The following is a 22,464-nucleotide window of genomic DNA, read 5'->3' as shown; positions in this document are numbered from 1 at the left end:
GCAATAAAAAATTACGCGGTCTAAGCACGATTTAACGAAATCACGTTTGTAATCATATCTTCACAACCATGAATCACAATTAAATAAAATTTGGTACTCATAAATTTCAGGGCATAAATCATCATATTATGGCAATACAATTACGTGTATAGCGCATGTAACGCATGCGTACGCGCGCTTAACATTTTCAAAATTTATTTTCGATGAAATAAGAGTACATTTTTCAGGCAATTTTAAGCGTTTACAAAATTGCCATGAGTGCGCATATTTTTGCGCGCGCACTGCGCGTTAAATGTTATTGCGCACTCTTTTTGCCCGATTTCTGTTTTCTTGACTTACTTTTCAACTCGAAATTACGTTATACGAGCACGTCGAAAGTGACAGGCTACGAACGTGTAAATTAAAAAAAAATAAATGTTTTTAAACATTTCAACATTTTTAAACATGTTCAGTAATTTCGGTCAGTATAGTTCACTATGTCGGTCGGTCGGTCTCTCTGTCTGTCTGTCTGTCGGTCTGTCTGTCGGTCTGTCGGTCTGTCTGTCGGTCCGGTATCATGCATTGTGTAGCACGCGACTTAATGGCTGTTGGCCTTGTTAATAAAAGAAGACTATTGGTCGGTACCGCCAATTTATAAAGATCACGACTCTTTTCCTTCAACCAATTCTATTTCAGTACCCATACAATTAAATTCAAATTATAAGTCCTTTTTCTCCAAACTACACACAATGAATTTAATGTGCAAATTACGCATGGAGGTATTTATACATGGAGTAATTCTTTACTCCATGATTTATACCTCCATGATTTACGTTAATAAATTTGATTTATAGTAGTACAGAAAAGTTTATTTCCACCACCTAATATTAGACCACATTTTGCTTAATGTATACAATGAAACGTTGAGCAAATTCCTGCCTATCCCCCCCCCCTCCCCCACCTTAACCCTACTATTATTATACAAGTACAATTTTTAAATTGATTGCTATTTTTGGTTTGTCTCCTCAAGTTTTTAAAAATTGTTTATAGCGCCACCTATAGTTAAAACGATTTTTGGTGAAGAGAGAGTCTTCGAAACAACGAAAACCAACTCTTGAGTTCATACTTTGCAGTTGTCAAGTTATACTCAGGCAAGAATTAATTTTTCTGTGCTGACATTCGTGCAAAAGCTAGACAATTAAAGTGTCTGGTGGTTCCCTAAAAGTTCATTTTGTTTACTCTAGCATAAATTTCAACAACGCTTTGCAAAGAAAGTTACCGATTTGAATAGGCTAGGCGGCTAGGTATCAGTCAGTATACTTTTTTTGCAGTGGAAAAAGGCCGAACGCGACAAACGAACGATGGTGAAGCTTACCGAGGGGCTCGTCCTTGCCAGGGCTCGAGCTTCGGATTTGGAAAATGTTCGTAAGCTCAATTGCTGGTAAGTTCCTTTTTTAGTTATATAAATTAAACTTAGAAACATACTTTTCATTCTCTCATTTACTGTTAGTTGACCGTGATGATTATAAATTTTTGACAGACTGTGAGAGTGAGACAGGAGCAGAGTACTTCTGTTAGACTTAACACTTGTTGAATTTTTGTTTAATGTTGCCCTCTTTTCAATTTCTGTTATCACTGTGTGTGTTGTTTAAGGCCTCCTACAGTGTTATAAGAAAAGCAGATAGACCTAGTTTTAATATATTAATTATTCGTATATTACTGAATTTTTAAATTTGTAAATTGTACAAGTGTAGGCCTTAGGCCTACATCTGTGCCTAGTAGGCTAAAATAATATTGAATAAGGAGAGTAGTAGGTAGTGGATTAAGAATTTCATGATTTATAAATGTTTGCTTTTTTAAATACAATTTATTTATACTGTATCAATAATCATAAAGTATAGCTGTCTCCTTCATTTATCAGCGAAACTAACTTGCCTAGTTCTGTAAGATATCCACTGTAAATTTAAATAGTTTTTACAAAAATTTAAATGCTTGACTCATTGAATATCTTTCATTCAGAAAAATGGACAAAATTGTTACAGATCCGGTGCCTTTTTCTACCATAGTTTTTACACCAATCTCCTCTTCTCAAACCTACAGTACACCCCTTGGCATCTCCTGCTTCACTGGGCCGCATCTGTTGGCAAAACTGCAGTCTGTAGGAATCAACCACTTTAAAAAAATAAGTTATAACATAATTTTAAAACAAATTCAACACCTTTTCACACAAAAGAGATCACAACAATAAATGCACAAAATGTATTTTTTCTACATGAAAAAAAAACGCAGTGGCTAAAGATACGGTACCGTATCCTAACTTACGTTTGCTAAAGGTACGTCATAGTCCGCCAATGGGGGTGCTGGTACGTGTGTGACGTCATTGTATAAGGATTTTTTTTTCATATCGCGCCTGTTACAGAATGCCTATCGGCGGCACCAGGCTGCATGGATGTGTGCGCTGATGATTCTGTGACTCAGCCTCTGGGCTAGACCTAGTAATGTTGAATCCAGAATCGTCGATGCTGTATTTAGTAATAGAGCAAGATCATGTGGTTGGTGGACGTTACATAAAGCGTTTAAATCATGCACTCAATCTCAAATATTATTTCATTATACAACATTAAACACTACACTACAGTAGAAATATGTTGATAGCCAAATTAGAAGTAAAGGAATTATAATTCAATGTTGGAAATTGTGTTGCGTCTAGTTCATTCGTCCATTGGCCTATAGTTACTATGAGGGTTTTATTTTTATTCCAAATGGCCTATTTAGGCCTATATTTTTTAATAAACTTTGTTTACAGATGGTGACCATAAACAAAAAGCAAATGCGGACAATAAAGGGGCCCTCAAATACTATGATTTAGACAATATGCCTAGCCCCATTTCTTAGTCACAGAAATCAGCGCACATATGCAGCTGGCCCCAGCCTGGCAAACAAACTAATATACCGAGGCTATAGCATGGTTATAGTACGTAGTAGGCCTCTTTTGAAACGGTAAATTTCTGTATTCTAGAATTAAAATCAACATGTTTTTGCCTATCAATAATAACAGACATAGTAGTCAATGGGATTTAGACTTTTAACTCACACAAATTGCAAGAAAAGGTTTTTTTGATGAAATGTGTTCTTTAGACCCTACTGAACACATTTATTAACGTTAGGACATTTTTCGACAACAGGAAGTAGCCTAATTTGCATAATTAAAAATGGCCGCCATTTTTAATAACGTACTCTGTATCTTGGAAACCGCTAGTCACAGATATTTAATTATGGTGTCAAAATCGTTAGAATATATGTTTTTATATTCACTTTAATGAAAAAGTTTGTCCAAAAATGAATGGAAGTGCTATTTCTAACATTATTGACCTTTGACCTTGATTTATCATATCTCAGCAACCACTAATCGGAGATATACAAATTAGGGCTTAAATTGTTCAGAAACTACACATTTATATCCAGTCTAATGGCATGTTTTTGCAAAAAATGGCGGATTCTAACATTATTGACCTTTGACCTTGATTTATCATATCTTAGCAACCACTAATCTGAGAGACACACAATATGGCTCAAACTGTTCAAAAACTACATATTTATATTTAGTCTAATGGCATGTTTTTGCAAAAAATGGCCGATTCTAACATTATTGACCTTTGAACTTTGCACTACATAAAATCGCATAACTTTGAAAATATTGTACATATGAAATTATTTTTAGTGTCAAATTGTTCAGAACATACATGTTTCTATAGAATCCAATGACACATTATGTCCAATAATGGCCTATTGTATGGTTATTAACATTTGAACTATATTTGAAAAGTCTTTAAACCCGGAATCTTCTTCATGTGGACATCCATTAGAACATGTGATTTGGCACTCTAAAATGTAAGAGTTGCAACGTTGACTTATTATGTTTAGTTTAAAGTAGGCCATGGTACATTAAATTTATAAGCATAAACTATTGCATTCATCCATAAACTGCCTACAATACAAGTTTACACGTTTGTTTATTTTATTTCTTATCGTTTTCGGCAGCTGAAGCTGAATTACAAGATATTTATATTAAAAGCATTAAAATTTATGGTTAAAAAATGGTAAAAATGAAACCACATAGAAACATGGTACATACACAATACATTCACGTAAAAAAAGTACAAAAACAAGTTATAAAAGGTTAAAAACTATACACCACTAGTAGTCGTACTGTAGTACGGTTATTGAAATAAATAAATAAATTCCATAAGAAACTGAGGTTTTTACTGTATACGGCGAAAATATTGCAAGTGGTGGTCAGCCTAATTATGAGTCTCGATAGCCAATTAATTAAACTAAACTAAATATGTTGCATTAACATCGATCTTTTAAAATTCCAGTTGTCAACAATGCGTCTATTAGTAGAAAATGCCTTCTTAATAAGACTATGTTTCAACCTAAAAGAATGCCCTTAATAGTGATGCTATCCTTAGCAAAATATAAACTAAATAATCTTTAGAAATTTGTTTTTTTTTAATATGCCATTTAATGGCAATTTAATATGATCAAAAAATAAATTACTAACTTGAAAAAAACGTTAATAAACCTGCAAAATTGCATGGCCTATTTAAAGTATGTACAATATATCATTAAAAAAAATACATTTTTGTTGGCTCTGAGTGTCAACACCAACTTTCTCCTGAGTAAGATGTAAGACCGAATTAAAAATGTATTAATAATCCAAACCTATAATGTATGTATATATAGTCTAATATTTTTTTTTTTAAGTGAATATTTTCAGTTTTTAAATTTAATTTAAATCAACTGGTTACATGCACTTTAAATTACCACCATATTCTAAACAAGTAGTGCCAAATCACATGTTCTAATGAATGCCTACATGAAGAAGATTCCGGGTTTAAAAATCCTTTTCAATAGTTCAAATGTTAATAACCATACAATAGGTCATTATTGGACATAATGTGTCATTGGACTGTATAGAAACATGTATGTTCTGAATAATTTGACACTAAAAATAATTTCATATGTACAATATTTTCAAAGTTATGCAATTTTATGTAGTGCAAAGTTCAAAGGTCAATAATGTTAGAATCGGCCATTTTTTGCAAAAACATGCCATTAGACTAAATATAAATATGTAGTTTCTGAATAGTTTGAGCCATATTGTGTGTCTCTCAGATTAGTGGTTGCTAAGATATGATAAATCAAAGGTCAGTAATGTTAGAATCCGCCATTTTTTGCAAAAACATGCCATTAGACTGGATATAAATGTGTAGTTTCTGAACAATTTAAGCCCTAATTTGTATATCTCCGATTAGTGGTTGCTGAGATATGAGAATTCAAGGTCAAAGGTCAATAATGTTAGAAATAGCACTTCCATTCATTTTTGGACAAAATTTTTCAATAAAGTGAATATAAAAACATATATTCTAACGATTTTGACACCATAATTAAGTATCTGTGACTAGCGGTTTCCAAGATACAGAGTACGTTATTAAAAATGGCGGCCATTTTTAATTATGCAAATTAGGCTACTTCCCGTTGTCGAAAAATGTCCTAACGTTGATAAATGTGTTCAGTAGGGTCTAAAGAACACATTTCATCAAAAAAATTTTTTCTTGCAATTTGTGTGAGAAAAGGGTCATTTTTTAGCTAAATCCCATGGACTATAGGCCTAGGCTACATTTAGTTTTGTCACACGACGGAGATAATAGCGATAAATGAAGCATAATAAAGAAAATGTTAAGCAGCCGGTTGATCACTGTTTTCGCGATATGAAAAAGAATCCCAAGTCCTTATACGATGACGTCACACATACCAGCACCTCATTGGCTGATTATGAAGTAATGCAATTTTACCGTACCTTTATGCAAACGAAAGTTAGGATACGGTACCATATCTTTAGCCACGGCGAAAAAAAAATAAGTGCGAGAAAACTTGTCCTACAGTATTGATCCTTGGATGGCATGTAGTCCAGCGAAAAAAAAATAAGTGCGAGAGAACTTGTCCTATTGATCCTTGGATGGCATGTAGTCCAGTACAGACATCCTTTCCTTCTTCTTAAAGTATTTGTCAAGCATTATATTTTTAAGCTTTAGTGACATTTTAAAGCTAATCATATTATATGCATGCCTGGTTTTTCTTCAACTTAAAAACTAGCCTCAGTGGACAAGAATAATGAAGTATCTACTGTACTGTATATTCCCTCACTACCATCCAACTAGATTAAAAAGAACCTGCCTACAGTATACCATAGAGAAATGTTTCTTCCGTTCCTGCACATTTCTTTATTGGATATGGCTCATTAAACTGCAGAAATAAAAATTCATTAACTAAAGAATCTAAAAAGATAACAGTATGTGACCTACATAGTTTTTGTAAAAATCTTTGTCTAGATACAGTACTGTATGAAATTTGTATTGAAAATGCATTCCAGGGATTTGTGTACTGTATCTTTGGTCCGATCAAAAGTATTGTTAAACACGTTTATTGTATGTCCACTCTGATTGATGTACTGTAGTGTACAATGTTAAGTGTTCATTGAATTAACCTGTAGGTAAAGACAATTATGTACTTTTAAACGACTTATACAGTATTCACAAAGTTTGTTTTAATCCAGATATACTGTACTGTAGGTAGCATGTTTTAATCCAGATACTAAGTAGCGTTTCAGCCTAAACATAAGTAATTATACTTATACAGTTAGTTAATTTTTCAGAATAAAGGTTTTATTTCTTTTTTTTTATTTTACATTGTCAAGTCTCAACAACTAGTTTCGCTCCATACTTTTTTTTCTTATTTAATATGATTAAGATTTGTTTATTTTTGTTCTCATAAAATTTAAGAAATATTTTCTTAAATAATTTGTCTATCTGCCTGTTCTATACTGTAAAATGAAGATTTTCTGATTTAGTGTAAATTTTATCAGAAATGTATGTTTGTTGGCTGAAATCTGAGCATTTTTAATCTATTTGTCTAACTGCACTAAGCTTCTGAATCATCATTGTAATGGTTTTCTAAGCATTATGTTCATATGGTTGTAGAAACATGGATTTATTAGATTATCCTTCTTCATTCCTTATTGATGTAAAGAAAGAGGATTTACAGCAAATAAATCCAAAATGTTACTTTTTGTGTCTATTGCTCTAAATTCATAAGCTGTGACATTATTTCAAAGTGGATAAATGTAGGTCATATAATTCTAAATTTATTTAAGATGCTTAGTGCGAAATGAGTAATGTTCATAAAAAAACATTGAGTTAAAATTTACAGTATAGTATTTTAGTGCTTACTTTAATACCTACAGTACAGTATAATTCAATGTTAAACCTTTTGATATTAAAAAAAACTTGTTCTAGTTAAAAGTAGGTCAAACATGTACATTATTTTCTTTCAAATATATTGTGAAATATCAGCTTTCCGGTGCTCAGCATTATTCTCTACATATGTGACAAAAAAAAGTGTGATGTGCCCAAATATGGTAGTGATATGCTTAAATATGGTAGTGATATGACATTATCATGGTATATGGTATAGTGTAGACAGTAGTACAGTAACATTTTGCCATCTATTTTGCTAAATACTTTAGTGTTTACTGGATAACAGCCTGCATTGTTAACTCTGATACTCAAATAGATTTCAGAGTTGTTTCTGATGTACAGTACTAACTTCAACTTCAGAATATACAGTAGGTTTTAGAGCTAAATAAATCTTGGATGTTTTTTAACCAGTGTATTTTTTGCATTTGAATGCAAAACAAGCTTAGCAGCAGTGTAACTCTGATAGTCCGGAATTTAACTCTGATAAAGAAAAAAGCATGTAAACACTATGGAGTCATTAACTAGGAAATTTTCTCAAGACAACAAATATTATTAATCAAAAATGTTTTGCTTTTTCCTTCCCCCATGAGATTTTCGTCAGACATTAACACATTCTGTTTGTCATCACCTACTGCAAAGATGTTGTTTTCAGATTGAGCACATTTTTCTAAAAAGATGACTATTTTTAGAATGCTATTTACAATAATACGAGTTTATTCATGTCATGGTTGTTGAGAAAGGAGACAAAAAAATACTGTTCATGTTTCCTCAGTTTGGAATATAAAAAAATAGTTTGACATTTGGAATTATGAATTCAGTTTAAAACATTAAGATTAATTGTTATGTTACTACACAATATACAGTAGTTATAACTCTTTCCCCCCGATTCTCTGTAGTGTATCCCCACATATGGCATTCTGTCCAGTATCATAGGCAATTTCTGTAATACAGTATGTCACATACAGTACAGTACTATGTATCACACGTGGTGCCTATAGTGTATTTTAGGCTTATGACATACTACTGTATGCATTAATGTATGTGATACTGTACATGTGACGCTGTATCACAGAATTTGCCTACTGTATTATACTTTGTAACTGTACAAGTCGAGAATCAGCTTTATGGTTGACACGATGTCAAGCATTATAATACCTGTCATCTTCAGGCCACTATTGTACCTACTGGCTATTTCATGTTTGGAATGAAAATTACACATTAAAATACTCTTTGGCATTTAATAATGGTTAAAAGAACTTAATTGTATTCAAAGAGTGTATACCCCTATTAAAAACATTTGATATTTGCACACATTAGATTTCAAAAGATTATTTATGATGTCTTAGAATCAAACACAACGCCAATTAAATGACAAACTTTATGATGAAAACATAGTCATAACCACATATATCTACTCTATAAGCACAGGAACTATGAGTTAAATTATACTGTACATTATCTACAATACTGAAAAGTTGTATTTATATAGAAATTCATCATCATTCAACACCTATTTATTGTTCACTTTCTTGGACCTTATTGGGAAAAGGTAGATGCACAAAAAATACTTAGGGCAACACCTCTTGCATGACCATTGAGGATGCAGCGTACAGCGTACATACTGTAGGTGCTACTTACGTCTGGAGTATGACGTTGCATGCGCCAAGCTAATGTATATTGTGTATCTTGTATTATTTTTTGACTACACACATTTTAATAGAACTTTGAGTATCGTCGCTCAACCCAATCCTCAAGTTGGCAATTTATAGCCAGATATATTGCATTATGTTTCTGTATGACTGGATACCCATTATGCCAGGCTCATAATCAAATAATTCCTGTGAAGCGATTGGGAACTGGTTGTAAGAGGTGTGAAGAGCATTCTCAAGTCTAGCATTGCTTAAATTTGGTGCGCAATGTACAGTAAAACGTGTATTTTACGAACGTTCAGTTTACAAATCGTTGATTTTACGAATGGGTTGTATAAATTCCTCTTCAAATCATCAAAAGTTTCAGCAGTCCCTTTCCTGTGTTTATTAAGTAATGTTCCCGAATTCTGTAGTGGGCAATAACTTGCAAACTCTGGAGCATCAGCAGTACTTAATATTGTCCTGTCTTGTAGCTGTCAAAAAAACGTTGTAATAGAAATAAAGTTAAACTATTTAAGCTTAGAGTTTGCGATTTTTTTTTTGGGGATGAAAAATTTCCGAAATAAAAGAAATTGAGTTGAATTATAAACGACACCCATATTTGATCATGTACTTAATTGTACTTAATAATCAAATATCGTATAGATAGCCAAAACATGCTACCATCATTTTCACATGGGAATTTATTAGTAGATTACAGATATTGATTGTTCAATGTGAAGAAACCTACGTTTTCGCTATTTCACTGTTGATATAAGTTTGCAAGAATCAACCTCCTGTTCACACACATAATTTGATCGACATAAATCCCCGAGTGATTTACTGTATGTAATGTTGTTATGTTCTGTATATTATTAAGATTGAATCATTATTTGGACAAAAGACACGACTCGTTAATCTGTGACTCATAAGTGTTAGTGTACTGTCTGTCTTTCATCAAGTTCTACTTTTCTCATCTCTCAGACATGTTAATTGTCATTCTTAATTAAATCACATCATTACCAGTACTTGTATAAATTGGCAATCAGCATCATCTTCGCTCCTCGTTATCAAAGATCAAATAATACCTAGCACAGTAGCACAGCTTCCTGATGAACCTGTAAACCTTTTCATGACATTTAATACTCAAACCTGACAACGACCTATTTTTTTTCCCCATCAAAAATTGGTGTTCTGCGTGAACATTATGTACGTCTAGCATATTCGTCCATGTATAAAGCATTGCACTACAGTAGCAACTCTTTAAAATACTGTAATTAAATTGATATTTGATGTTAAGAATAAATTTGAAAGAAAATATCACCAAATGAGAATTAAAATAAAATGTTTCAAATATTATTTATCGCCTTGTGGAAAAATTCAGAATCATTAATGTAATTTTATAATGCTGTTCAACTAATGTAATAGTTACCAAGAATCCTTTGTTACCAAGATTTCTCATCAGCAATTTTAAGTCTTTGTTAGTAATCGCCTGTTGCACGTCATAGTTAATTATTCAAATACAGTGTGTATGTACTGTATATAAATAATTAATTTTAATAAATGAAAATGCATTGAAAATACTGTAGTACATTTGAGACAATAAGCAATTGTTTGTCACAGTACTTGTGAATTGAAAAAATAAATTCTTTTATTAATGACAATGAACTACACATAATAATTATAGGCGTGGTGGTGTAATTAAAGTGTGTAGCTTGCCTGGATCAATGCTTTAATATTCCTGGGTGGAGCCTTTCCGGAATGAATCATGGAATTTAATGGATGTTTCCTTAATAAACTCTGGATGAATCATAAGGCGGACAGGCAGGTGTTTAGTTTATTCATAACAATAGTTAATTTGATGGTTGTATTAATTTCTATCTATGGTAGATGTACTTTATTAGCTAGGTAGAACAGAAGATTTGATAAAAGGTCAATAAACTTTCATGTACTATACTGTAGCATTAGGATCTATATCAAATAGCTATTTTCAAGAGAGAGAAATGATAAAGAAGTGGTACGGGATGTTCATTTTTGCCTTTCGTATCGCAACATAAATGATATGATATATGATATACATTGAGTTTGGACCTGTGTGCCCTTCTTATTGCCTCGTCCTTCAATGGATTGTTGAAACATTAATCCCATGTACAGTACGATAAAAAACTTTGTATGGGATTTGAAGATAGTACAGTAGGAGCATCATCTCTGAGATCTCTCTCGATACATTGATTGTGACTGGAAACACATTCACTATCAGGTACTTACTGTAGATGAAAACCTGCGTACAATAGTTTAGTTTAACAATCAATCATTTATAAAAAAAATAGTAGATTCATAAAATATAAAATCAAGGTACAGTACAGTAATGAATAGATTGTTTTGGTATATCGCTTGAACAAAGTTACCAAATGGTTGAAAGTACTGTTTTGATAAGTTTTAAAATCAGATTGTATGTGAAGTACTGTAGTGCTACAAATTCCATGTCCGTTGAGGGGAAATTCAACACCCATTTCTGAGTATTCTTTTACACTTAACAATAGAAGCAACACACAAAAATTCAGAGGATTACAAAAGTGTTTAAAATCTTTGATTTTTTAATCTTGAAAGGAATGATTTATTCATTCAGATTTTGATTGATAGAAACTTCCATGTTTTCTTTAAAAATACAGACCCCAAGGCATTTAACGTTTCAAGACAGAGCTTCACTGCACTCGCCTTTATTCTTTACACTATACCATAGGAATGAAGAACCTGCAACCCATTCAAATGTGTACCGATTGAAAGCAAAATACGTTTGTAAATTGCCTGTAAACCTGTTGCATGTGCTTTCTTACGATTGAAAAATACTTCGTTAATGGTGAAAAGAACTCAAGAATTCCAGCGGTACAGCATTCGTAGCTTTCCCATAGATTAAGATAATTTTATCTGTCACCAAGTAAAAAATAATAAAAGTAAATTTGACTGGCACAATAAAAAATACCAATGATGTAAAAATTTAAACTGTATACAAATTAATCGCACACAAAAATAGAAGAGAAGACGACAGCGCCATAGGGAATTCTTTTAGTGGAATGATTCTGTACAAATGCAAATTATCATTAAATAAAAACTTTCTTTACTGTTTACATTATAAATTTAGTTTATTATTTTACAGTGAAATAGTCATGTACCTGTATTTTATCACTTTGTTGTGTGTGCCATAAATCTATTGTAAATTTTCTTTAAAAAAAAATGTAGGCCAATTTCTGAGAATGAAATTGTTTTATAACTTGTGTAAATTCAAGATGATATACATGAGTTATTTTTGGCTATAAATCTTTCTCTACATTTTGATCTGTAGTAAAACAGTATAATAATATATATTCTAATATTTGGTTATTTTAGTAAAACAAATTACTAACAATAAATATTAGACGATAAAAATGTAAAGTTCAATATAGCAATATTTAAAATATTAATCGATAATCTGCAATGGTATTTTAATGTGTGAAGTATGAAAGTTTCAGTTTATACAAACATTCACACTCTAAAGTTGTATGAGTACTGTATGATTTGAAAACCCAAGAAATTTCTTGCGGATTAATCAATACAAATTTATACAGTAGGTAGTAGAAATCAATTAATTTACAGTTGCACACCAATATTCATGATTAAAATTCTACATTGATTTCTTTGCCTTGATGGTTATTTTGTCACAGATTTCATCAAAATTCACCAAATCAGGCCACCAAACTGATGAGAATTTTTTTTTAGGAAGCATAACGCATGAGCAAGAGGTTGTTTCTCTTATAATACAAGTTCAGGTTGTCACAAAATCAAAAGTCACTATACTATTTAAACAGTACAGTAATATATTCTGTTGTTAGTTAGTTTGAAAAATATGGTACTTTGAAATGTGATCGCCATACAGTTGAGTACTACTACACTTACTACAGTAAATGTGCCATTCTTAAAATGCTCAAACTTTGATGAACCGTAATGTTGTTTGCTATTGGTAGTCTTTATGTCGGTGTATAACTATTTTGACTTGGAATATTGACAGTACTTCGCCTGTTTACTCCCAAGATAGCATTCTTTATAATTTTATACCACCAGGGCATTTGGTTGGTTTCTCATTAAAAGTACTACTATGTATTACTATTTAATATGGTTAATTAATAAGTGAAGTTATTAACCCATACATACAGTAGCATGTGTGTACTGTAGTCCAGATGAATTTATAATATTAAGTCTCAAACAACTAAAATGAATGTTTGCCAACTGGAATGAACTTGTATACTATGAGTATCCACAGAATAACAATGTCAAGCGGCAAAAAATCTTTTAAATCAAAATGTATACTTTTTAAAAAAAAATGTAATTCAAAAAAATGTTTTTTATAATAAAGCATTGCTGTGTAGATCAAAGCACACATATTGCAATCCAATGCTTGTATCCAGCGGGCAAATGTATAAAAGTAATTGATTTCTGAAAATAAATCCATAACAATTGTATAGGATTTCAGATTGATCAATAGGAAATGTTTCTGATCAGACAGTTGGTTATCATCATTCAGCATAGATGAACGATAGAGAGAATAGAATTGAACAAAAACCAATGATACTTGCACCACTCTATGCATTGGAGAATCAAAGTCATATTGTGTACTGTACTGTAAAACTGCCTTTATGCTATCAAATGTACTGTACTGTATAAGATTGTAGAAGTTTTCCACAGTGATAGGCAGTTTAGTTGTGTATTGTGCATTCAGATGTTGTCATATACCATACAGTCTTTTGGTATTGAATACCAGTGATAGGTTTCCAGTACTTTGATAGGTATATGATAGGCAGTTAAGTTGTGTATTGTGCATTCAGATGTTTTCATATACCATACAGTCCATTGATATTGAATACCAGAGAGATTTCGATTTGCGATGACCTAGAAGTCAAATTAAAATTACAGTATGCATTTACGTCATTGCTCCCAAGTCCACTAAAAACGCATACGATTTGTTAGCGCCGACTGTCAATGTGAACCAGAAGTACTGTACTGTACAGTAATTCACTTCATTAGACCTGTGATCTGTTCTGACAATGGTAATACATTACTTCCCACATAGAGCCTAGGGTTCTCCACACACTTTACTATTAAGTTCTAGAGACTTCCAGTTGTATTGTGGACTTGGGCTAGCTTATAATTACTAGGATTAATTATTAGTGATATATTGTGAAGAAACAGTATTTAACTGTCGTAACTATAGGTCATATCGGATCCTACCATTTATATTAGAGATTATTACTTATAGAAATAGACAGTGCTTTAGTAATGCACTACCGCCATAGCCCTGAAGCATTAATTCAACTTCTGCACCCAACATCATAATTATGTTTATGTATAATAACTATAGTTCATTGCGTCACCAGTAGACCATTTTATAGTATGTACTGTACAGTAGTCTGTACATTTTATATTATCTTTAATACTATTCAACATTGAAAATATTTATTCTTCTGAGAAACAAGATACTGTAAATCGATTTAAAGCATAACTAATATTTATTTTTAAATTGTAAAAAATAATTGGCCTAATTAATTTAACCATTATTATTACTATTATAGTGTAATGTAATATCAATATTCAAAGGCTGTAACAAAAGGCACATTGCCAGAAACCAAGTACTGGCTTTAAGTATGTGACATTCCAGACATAATCCTAAAGCATACCTCAAAGTGTATGTATAGATTATCATATTCACAGGTAAAGCCAGGTAAGCATGTATTAATAACAACATACAAAGGTCAAGCTAAGGACACATACAGAGAAAGATGCCAGAAATGTTTGTGTAGATTAATGTTTTATAATGCTAAACCTATTAAAGTCATGCGATTTTCTATCAATATTCATTGGTTTGTCACTTGATTTTCTGCTGATGCAATTGTTATAATACAGTCAACCTCGGATGTGTTTTACTGGAATAGCTTCGTTCTTATGTATTATAGCTAAGAAGAGCTTACATAAAAGCTGAGTTAAGCTGATCAGAATCACATATCCCAGATACAAGTGATGTTGTGCTTATGTGATCTCTTCCTAGTCATTGGAAAAATGGCAAATAGTTTCTAGTATTTTTATCAGATAATCTATATTGGTTTTACAACATTTGTAACATGACCACAGTGCTGATTTTGCCATTTTTCGTCTTTTGCAATTGAAACAACTTTTTAATAGCGAAAAGAGCTTGAAACTTAGCTTATTAGTGTTCCTTTCGACAGCTTATCAAATGGTTTAAATAAAAGAAATATGATGTTCTGTCATTGTTGAGTTATTGTATATTGTAGTCCTCTATTCAAACCTTACAGCATTAAATATGGTCCTCCTTAATATTCTCCCTGAAAGCTGCAAAACTTGAATGTAAGGATTTATAAACCATTAGTTAAATTCCAAGTGATTCAACTAGTATTTATTGTTAAATCAGCATAATCCTACTGTTGTTATTCTAACATGTTTTTACATCCTTAAATAACTGAAAATGTGTACAAATTGGAACAGTATTTAAAGCAGTTTGAGTAATTTTAAATGACAAAGTTTAAAAAAAAAAGACTGCTTTAAACTTCAGTACAGTTTAACTGAATCAACACAATAATTTTCAAGAGAACCTCCTGTGGCCCATCCTGTTCAACCAAATTTGGCACGTTTTGAAGTTCAACACCTGTACAGTATATTCTGAGAATATTGTACCATATGTTTTTCAGTTATCGTTTACTAACTTTAAATGAGAACTTAGTTGTTTTATATGAAACATAGCAAATAAATAAGTACAGTATATGGTTTGCAGCTATCGTTTTTGCTGTGGAAATAAATGAATAAATTCACCTAGTAAAATATTATTAGACTGAAAAGAGTAAACTCATGTTTAGCTACATCATTAAAAATGTATAAAAGTTTGATTCTAAAAAATACTATGCATTAAAGCTGTAAACTGATGAGTCATTTTTTTTACTCACCAGTAGTAAACATGTTTTTTATCTTGGTGCTTTAATTTAAAGACACGTCATTAAAATCACATAGAGGGATCAGTGCGTGCCGTTTTCACATTTGATAGATTTGGACTACACAAAGATGTAGGATGACCAATTAGATTTGTAAAAGCCAATTAGATTTTGAATAGACATTTGTTCGCTACAATTTTTAATATGTTCTACAGTTCTGTTTATTATAGTAGAACCTCTATTAAGGGGACAGCTGCAGCTATGGAACCAAACAAAATGTTCATTTAATACGTGTTGGCCTTTTTATTAAGAACAAAATGATTGGCCCTTGTTCATTTCACAGGAAAGTGTGCTCTTAATAGGCCATTTAAACCATTTTTACCATTTTTGTAATTAAACACAAAAACCCATAAATGTTTAATCAACAGAACCTCATGTGGCCCATCTTGTTCAACCAAATTTGGCACTTTGGCACAAAGTTGAACACCTGTACAGTATTTGAGAATGTTCTTGCTGAGGATGTTTTAATATTGTTTGCAAACTGGTTGTATGAAGCAGTTGGAAATATAATACATAGTTGTTGCATACAGGAAAAGTGGATAAATTAATAGTCTTTTATGGATTTACACTTGGGCTGCTCCAAAATCCGGTACAAATTTATTTGGAGGATTTATTTAATTCATTTTCTCAAGCCATTGTTCACGGTTCAATGCATAAACCGGCTTAAGCATAAAAGCTGCTCCTGGACCCACCTCGAGAAGTGGTCCAAGTCTCCCTCCGGCCTAGGGTCGGCCTAATTTTATGGCCTAACTTTATCGGCCCAAATCCTAAGCGTAACTGGGGTCTTTGTTAGTATTTTTTGTATAGTAAATAAAATATAACACTGCAAATACTAGCCTGGCTCCTGGTGCAAGTGCTGTTAACAAAATTTCTCTTCCTTTAAATTATACTTTTAGTGTTATTTCCCATTGAATAACAAACAGTCTTCTCCAATTATCACATTTTATTGTACAAAATTATCTGCCAGACAACTTGGCTATATAAGTTTTATGTAAATAGTTGGCGTTTTTAAATGAAACTCATTGATGCATTGCAACCATTTTCTTCGTTGTCATTTTTGTTGTGATTTATTTGACAGTCCTAATTGATAATTGATGTGTTTGGTAGTTCGTCAAGGACATCATATTGGAGCAATGTCATAATTACTGAAGAATATGGAGAAAATATCTGACAATATAGATTCATAAAGCTGTTTTCGTTTCTCTAATTCTAAATAAATTGTTCACTCTTTTTCTTAAATTTGTTTTTCTAATTTTCATTGCAGAATTGCTAATATTTCTCCATCTACCTAATCACCGCATGTGTTTATGTTTTCATAAGGTATACATTTGTTCCTGAAATAACACTTAATTTGGTTTTTTGCCAATTGTTGTAAGATGTTGCCGTCAGGCTCTCTTTCTTATTTTACCAGATTCAGCAATCTAGTCAGACTCTGTACTGTACTGTACATTAACTCGGAACAAAAACCTGTTCATTTTTTACATTATTATTCAATCATTTTCTACAACTACTGATAAGACCACCACCACTGATTTACAGTTACTATCTATTTAAAGGCTTAAATCCATAGCTGTGTTATCTTACAGATGTACAAACAAATATTTTTTAATATGAATTGTACACAGTATTAAATCAACATACATATTTTAATTAATATAATAATTACAGTAATATTATTATACACAAATCTATAATAATCTTCTTTCTAATCTTTTCTTTGTAATTAAATCTCAAATTACATAGAATTATAAATAAAAGATTAAAATGTATCTATATGTGTGACAGATATTTTTACAGCTGTTTTAATCATCATTTTTTTAAAAAGATAGATTATTTGTAAAAGCGTGATTTAAGAGCTGCTACCTTTACACACAATTAGTCATTGAACGTGTGGAAGTACAAGTTCATCAAACGCTGTACACCAATGTTTATTTATTGTAAGGTGGAAAGTTCTCTCCCAGGTGTTGACAGCTGGAGGGGTTTATATAGAGGCCTGTTGATTTCTAGGGGGCTTGCATTTGTAATTAATAAGCTTTTTAAATTGCTCTAGTATTGGAGAGAAATGTTAACTGCAGGCATTTTAATAGAATTAAGACAAACACATGTGATATACAATACTCTACCTGAAGCTTGTGTGTTGTATTATATCCTGAACTAAATTAATCAAATCATTGAAATTGATCGAATTTTAGTAGTCTTTAATGAAAACGAACGAATTAGAGTATTAGAAAATGAGGAGGCGAGGGCAATAAGAGAATGCATAGGACAAACTATTATATTAGAACACCCTCTGTCACTCAGTGCATTTTTCCATGTATATTTCTCTCAGTTTTTGACCACTTCATTTTTATTCGCCAGTTTATGATGTGTAGCAATTTCATCTTTTCTACAACTTGAACTTGAATATATACATATTAAAAAGACCAGAATAACAGAATTTCAAGAAGGAAGTCAAATATTCAAATATTTTTTTCAAAAGAATATGTATACAGAATTACCAGTTCATGATTTGGTTATTATGAGTCTATTACTCTGTATGATCATAAATATAGAAATCAGTTAAGCTCTCATGAAGCCCCTGGATATTACAGCTCTTTTTAGAAGGCCTTTATGGATTTGTTATGTTTATTATGGCTTTTCTATTTTAATATTTCGTTGTACATTTACAAGCTTCAACATCAAACGATCCTATTTGGATTTTTCTCAACTTTAATACCAATGTGTTAGATGTTTATTCTAGTTAAAGGAAGTTCAGTCAGTTTTTAAAGATGTTTATTTTTTGTATAATAAATGCTAAGTTAAATTGTTAAGAACAATTTTTTTGGAGTTCTGATTTGAAGCCATTACATTGAGATCATTCATGCTAAAGTTTAGGAATCTGTCAAATCACAATCGCAACTGTACAGTACCACTTTAAGATGCTAAATAGTAATGATTTATAATGCTTTACAGAGTACTTACTTTTTTATTACTGATTGGTTTAAGGTTACAGTTGTACACTAAGCTATGATCAATAAAAATAAATCTTATTTTATATCTAATTATCTAGAATTTTATACAATAAAATTTTCAGGAAATTCGCATTTTACGTAGTTGTCGCTATTTTACTTAAAATCTTGCCATCTTCCTAAGTAGTATAATCATGAATTTCCAGCAGTTTTTTGCAGGAAAAAATTGGTTGAAGAACTCCGGTAAAGAAAAGAGAAGAATGGAAAGTTGGAGGAAAAAACATCTATTGCTAAGATAAATGATACTAATAAAAATACAAGAAATATTTTTACAATTTTTACGATGACATTGACTGATTACCAACATCAATTATAAGAATTATAAGTGTATATAGGGTCAAGCAATTAAGTGTTATTGCCACTGTAATCACATTTTAGCCAACTAAAGTCATTTTTTATATCTTGCCACATATCTTGAGAATTTTAATACCACTGATTATTCTGTAGTAATTCAAATTGCGAATTTCCTCAACTGTTATAATGTTCACGTTTTAAATCGTTGATGTCTTGACAGGAATATGAATGTAGTTTGTTCATCAATCAGCATTATATTTAAAACTCTATACCACTGATTATTATTATGTGATTATTTGCGTCGAGAATTTCTACCAACCGTGATGTTCGGTTTTATGATTATCGACAACGTCTCGACAGGAATATGAATGTAGTTTGTTCATCAATCACCATTATATTTAAAACTTTATACCACTGATTTTATTATTATGTGATTATTTGCGTCGAGAATTTCTACCAACCGTTATGTTCGGTTTTACGATTATCGACAACGTCTCGACAGGAATTTGAATGTAGTTTTTTCATCAATCAGCATTATATTTAAAACTTTATACCACTGATTATTATTATGTGATTATTTGCGTCGAGAATTTCTACCAACCGTGATGTTCGGTTTTACGATTATCGACGTCTCGACAGGAATTTGAATGTAGTTTTTTCATCAATCATCATTATATTATAGTTAATATATTGTGTGTTCCAAATTCGTGTACATTACTTTGCATGATTGAAGCCTGATTCTGTTCTTATTCTTCATTATGGCAACTCATTTTTCATCATATTATAAAGCGTAATCTTTGTAATATTTTTAATAATGCCTGCATTATTCACTAGACTCAAACTGTTGCCAACATTTGTGTACAATTTTTTTTCAGATATAAATAAGGCATTTGTACAATACTTGTATCATGTGCAGACCCAGAGGTGTCCTTCACATGATCACATGATCACTGCACTTTTTTGTGCATTTTTTTGGTGAAATCAACAATGAAATTAACTAAACAAAATTTCTAGTTTTTCATGTGTACAAATTTGATCAATGAAGTTTATGAATAAAGATAACAAATATAAAAAGGATGTTTAGGTTTAATATCCCTAGCTGGCTTACTCCAAACATGATTAAAATCCTTTGAATTCTTTACTTAGGCCTATATATTCATAATTAAAATCTAGTAATTGGTGAACGCTAGTAATTTCTTCATGTTGTAAGTAACTCAATGCTTCCAAGCATCCAGTTTCAGGATGCGAGTAAAATAATGTCACTTATGGGAAATCACATTGTGAATTTAAACAGAAAACTGCAATTATAACATCAATTTGTTTTTGGTACTACAGGGTGACATATATCAGCTCTTCTTTTATCTATGCTTTTATTCAGCGATAATTGAAGAGGTTTTTAATTGCTTTTCATGTTTGTTTGTTTCCGTGTTTATTTCTAAAAGCCTCTTGTCTTGTGCATTAACTCTTCAAATTAATTATAAATTCCACATATTACTATTTCAATCCGTCATAATTGAGAAAATTAGAATCTACCAACCAGTTTTGTTTCATTTTCTTTCAACTGTAGTGTTGTAGGTTGAACCCTGTCTTAAGCTCTGTCTACACTATCAAATTAGTTTAGTATGGTCCTTGAAGTATGGTTGTGATATGCTCAAATATGGTACTATGATATGCCCAAATATGGTAGTGATATGCCCAAATATGGTAGTGATATGCCCAAATATGGTAGTGATATGCCCAAATATGGTAGTGATATGACATCATCATGTCTATATTTGGGCACATAACATTTTTTTTGTCACATAAAGTGTCATAGTGTAGACAAAGCTTTACATCAGTAAATTAGGAAGATAACAGCACTTACAATTTCAGTGTTAATTGACATATGTACTTTTCAATGTTTAATTTAACAAAGTTATCTTTCAGTGGTGCAGTAATATTATACTAACATAACATTATTGATTCATGGCCTTAATGTACATTTACCTAGATAATAATATGGTACCTGGATAACATCAACCTGAACATTACGTTTTAAATTAACCATCCAAAATGGTTTAATGAACACGATCAATTATATAAGATGGAAATGATGATACTTTGATGTTACTATTGAAAAAAAAAAAACTTGTAATTGGCTGATGTAATCGATCATTGGAGATTAGAAGATTGTAATTTAACGTACCTGGGAAAAACCTGTTCACAATTATATACTTAAAACATCTTATTTTTACATAATATTGTATTAAATAGAAGCTAATTCGAAGGTTCAAATTAAGAAACCTATGGACTACACATAAATGTGTTTGATGCCAGGGTATCAATTATGAATTAATGTTTTTTGTTGATATTAAATGGATGCCAAAGAGCTGCATTCAAGATGAGGATGGATGGTCCAGCTACTTGAGAGCTTGAGGTCACTGTTGTTGCCACATAATGTAGTATTGTTATGATGGACACTACTAAAAATGTAGTGTAAACATTTGTTTTTGTATAGTGTTGTTTATTAAACATTTTCCAAACGTTTTTATAAACATATTTCTTTTTTGATTAATAGTTGTTATAGTTTAATATCACTTCAAGCACTAAGTATAGAATTTCATTGTCATTAACTTTCACCCTAACTAATGAACTGTTTGTAGGTACTAATTATAGTCCTGTCTGTTTTGTTTATGATTGACAACTGTAGGTTAATAGATTGTTAAATTGCCTAGATGCAAGTTTACCTAGAAAAGCCAGGTAGTTAAAGTCAGTTGCATAGCTAATTAACTTTGCACGTTTCATAAATTTATGAAGATGTTAAATCCAGGGTAGGCCTACACATTATTAATGAGAATACTGTGTTGTGTTACCGATTAGCTACGATAAATTATTATAAATATACTGTAGTTTTCAAAAAATGTTCTGTAAAATCCTTTAAACAAGCGGAAAATCGGGCTGAGTGTTCTTAAAAAAATTATTATATTTTCCCTGTTAATTACTATGTATTTGAACACCTTCTCATCTTTAGGATGTGGTGACATAATGTAAACAATTCTATAACAATACATTACAATACTGACGCCCTAGCCTAGTTACACACCTCTATATGTGAGTAGCAGCACATTATCTTCAACAATGAATGTACAATAGTTCTACCGATGACATCAAGAACAAGAAAAAACATGAACAGGTGTCCTGTATTTATTTTCTTTACATAAATCTC

At 31.4% G+C, this 22,464-nt stretch overlaps 1 protein-coding gene across 1 annotated transcript in view; it reads left to right on the top strand.

Annotated features, from left to right (window-relative positions):
* The first annotated feature begins 1,072 nt into the window (after nucleotides 1-1,072).
* The window catches only part of LOC140040427 (cilia- and flagella-associated protein 410-like), a 36,811-nt gene continuing 15,419 nt past the window's right edge, over nucleotides 1,073-22,464 (top strand). Inside the window, exon 1 of the mRNA XM_072086349.1 lies at nucleotides 1,073-1,420. Coding sequence (XP_071942450.1) covers nucleotides 1,341-1,420 — 80 coding nt within the window. The 5' untranslated portion in view covers nucleotides 1,073-1,340. The remainder of the gene's footprint in view (nucleotides 1,421-22,464) is intronic.

Source organism: Antedon mediterranea, chromosome 2, assembly GCF_964355755.1.
Source record: "Antedon mediterranea chromosome 2, ecAntMedi1.1, whole genome shotgun sequence".
NCBI lineage: Eukaryota > Metazoa > Echinodermata > Crinoidea > Comatulida > Antedonidae > Antedon > Antedon mediterranea.
This window is presented reverse-complemented; position numbering and strand designations above follow the sequence as displayed.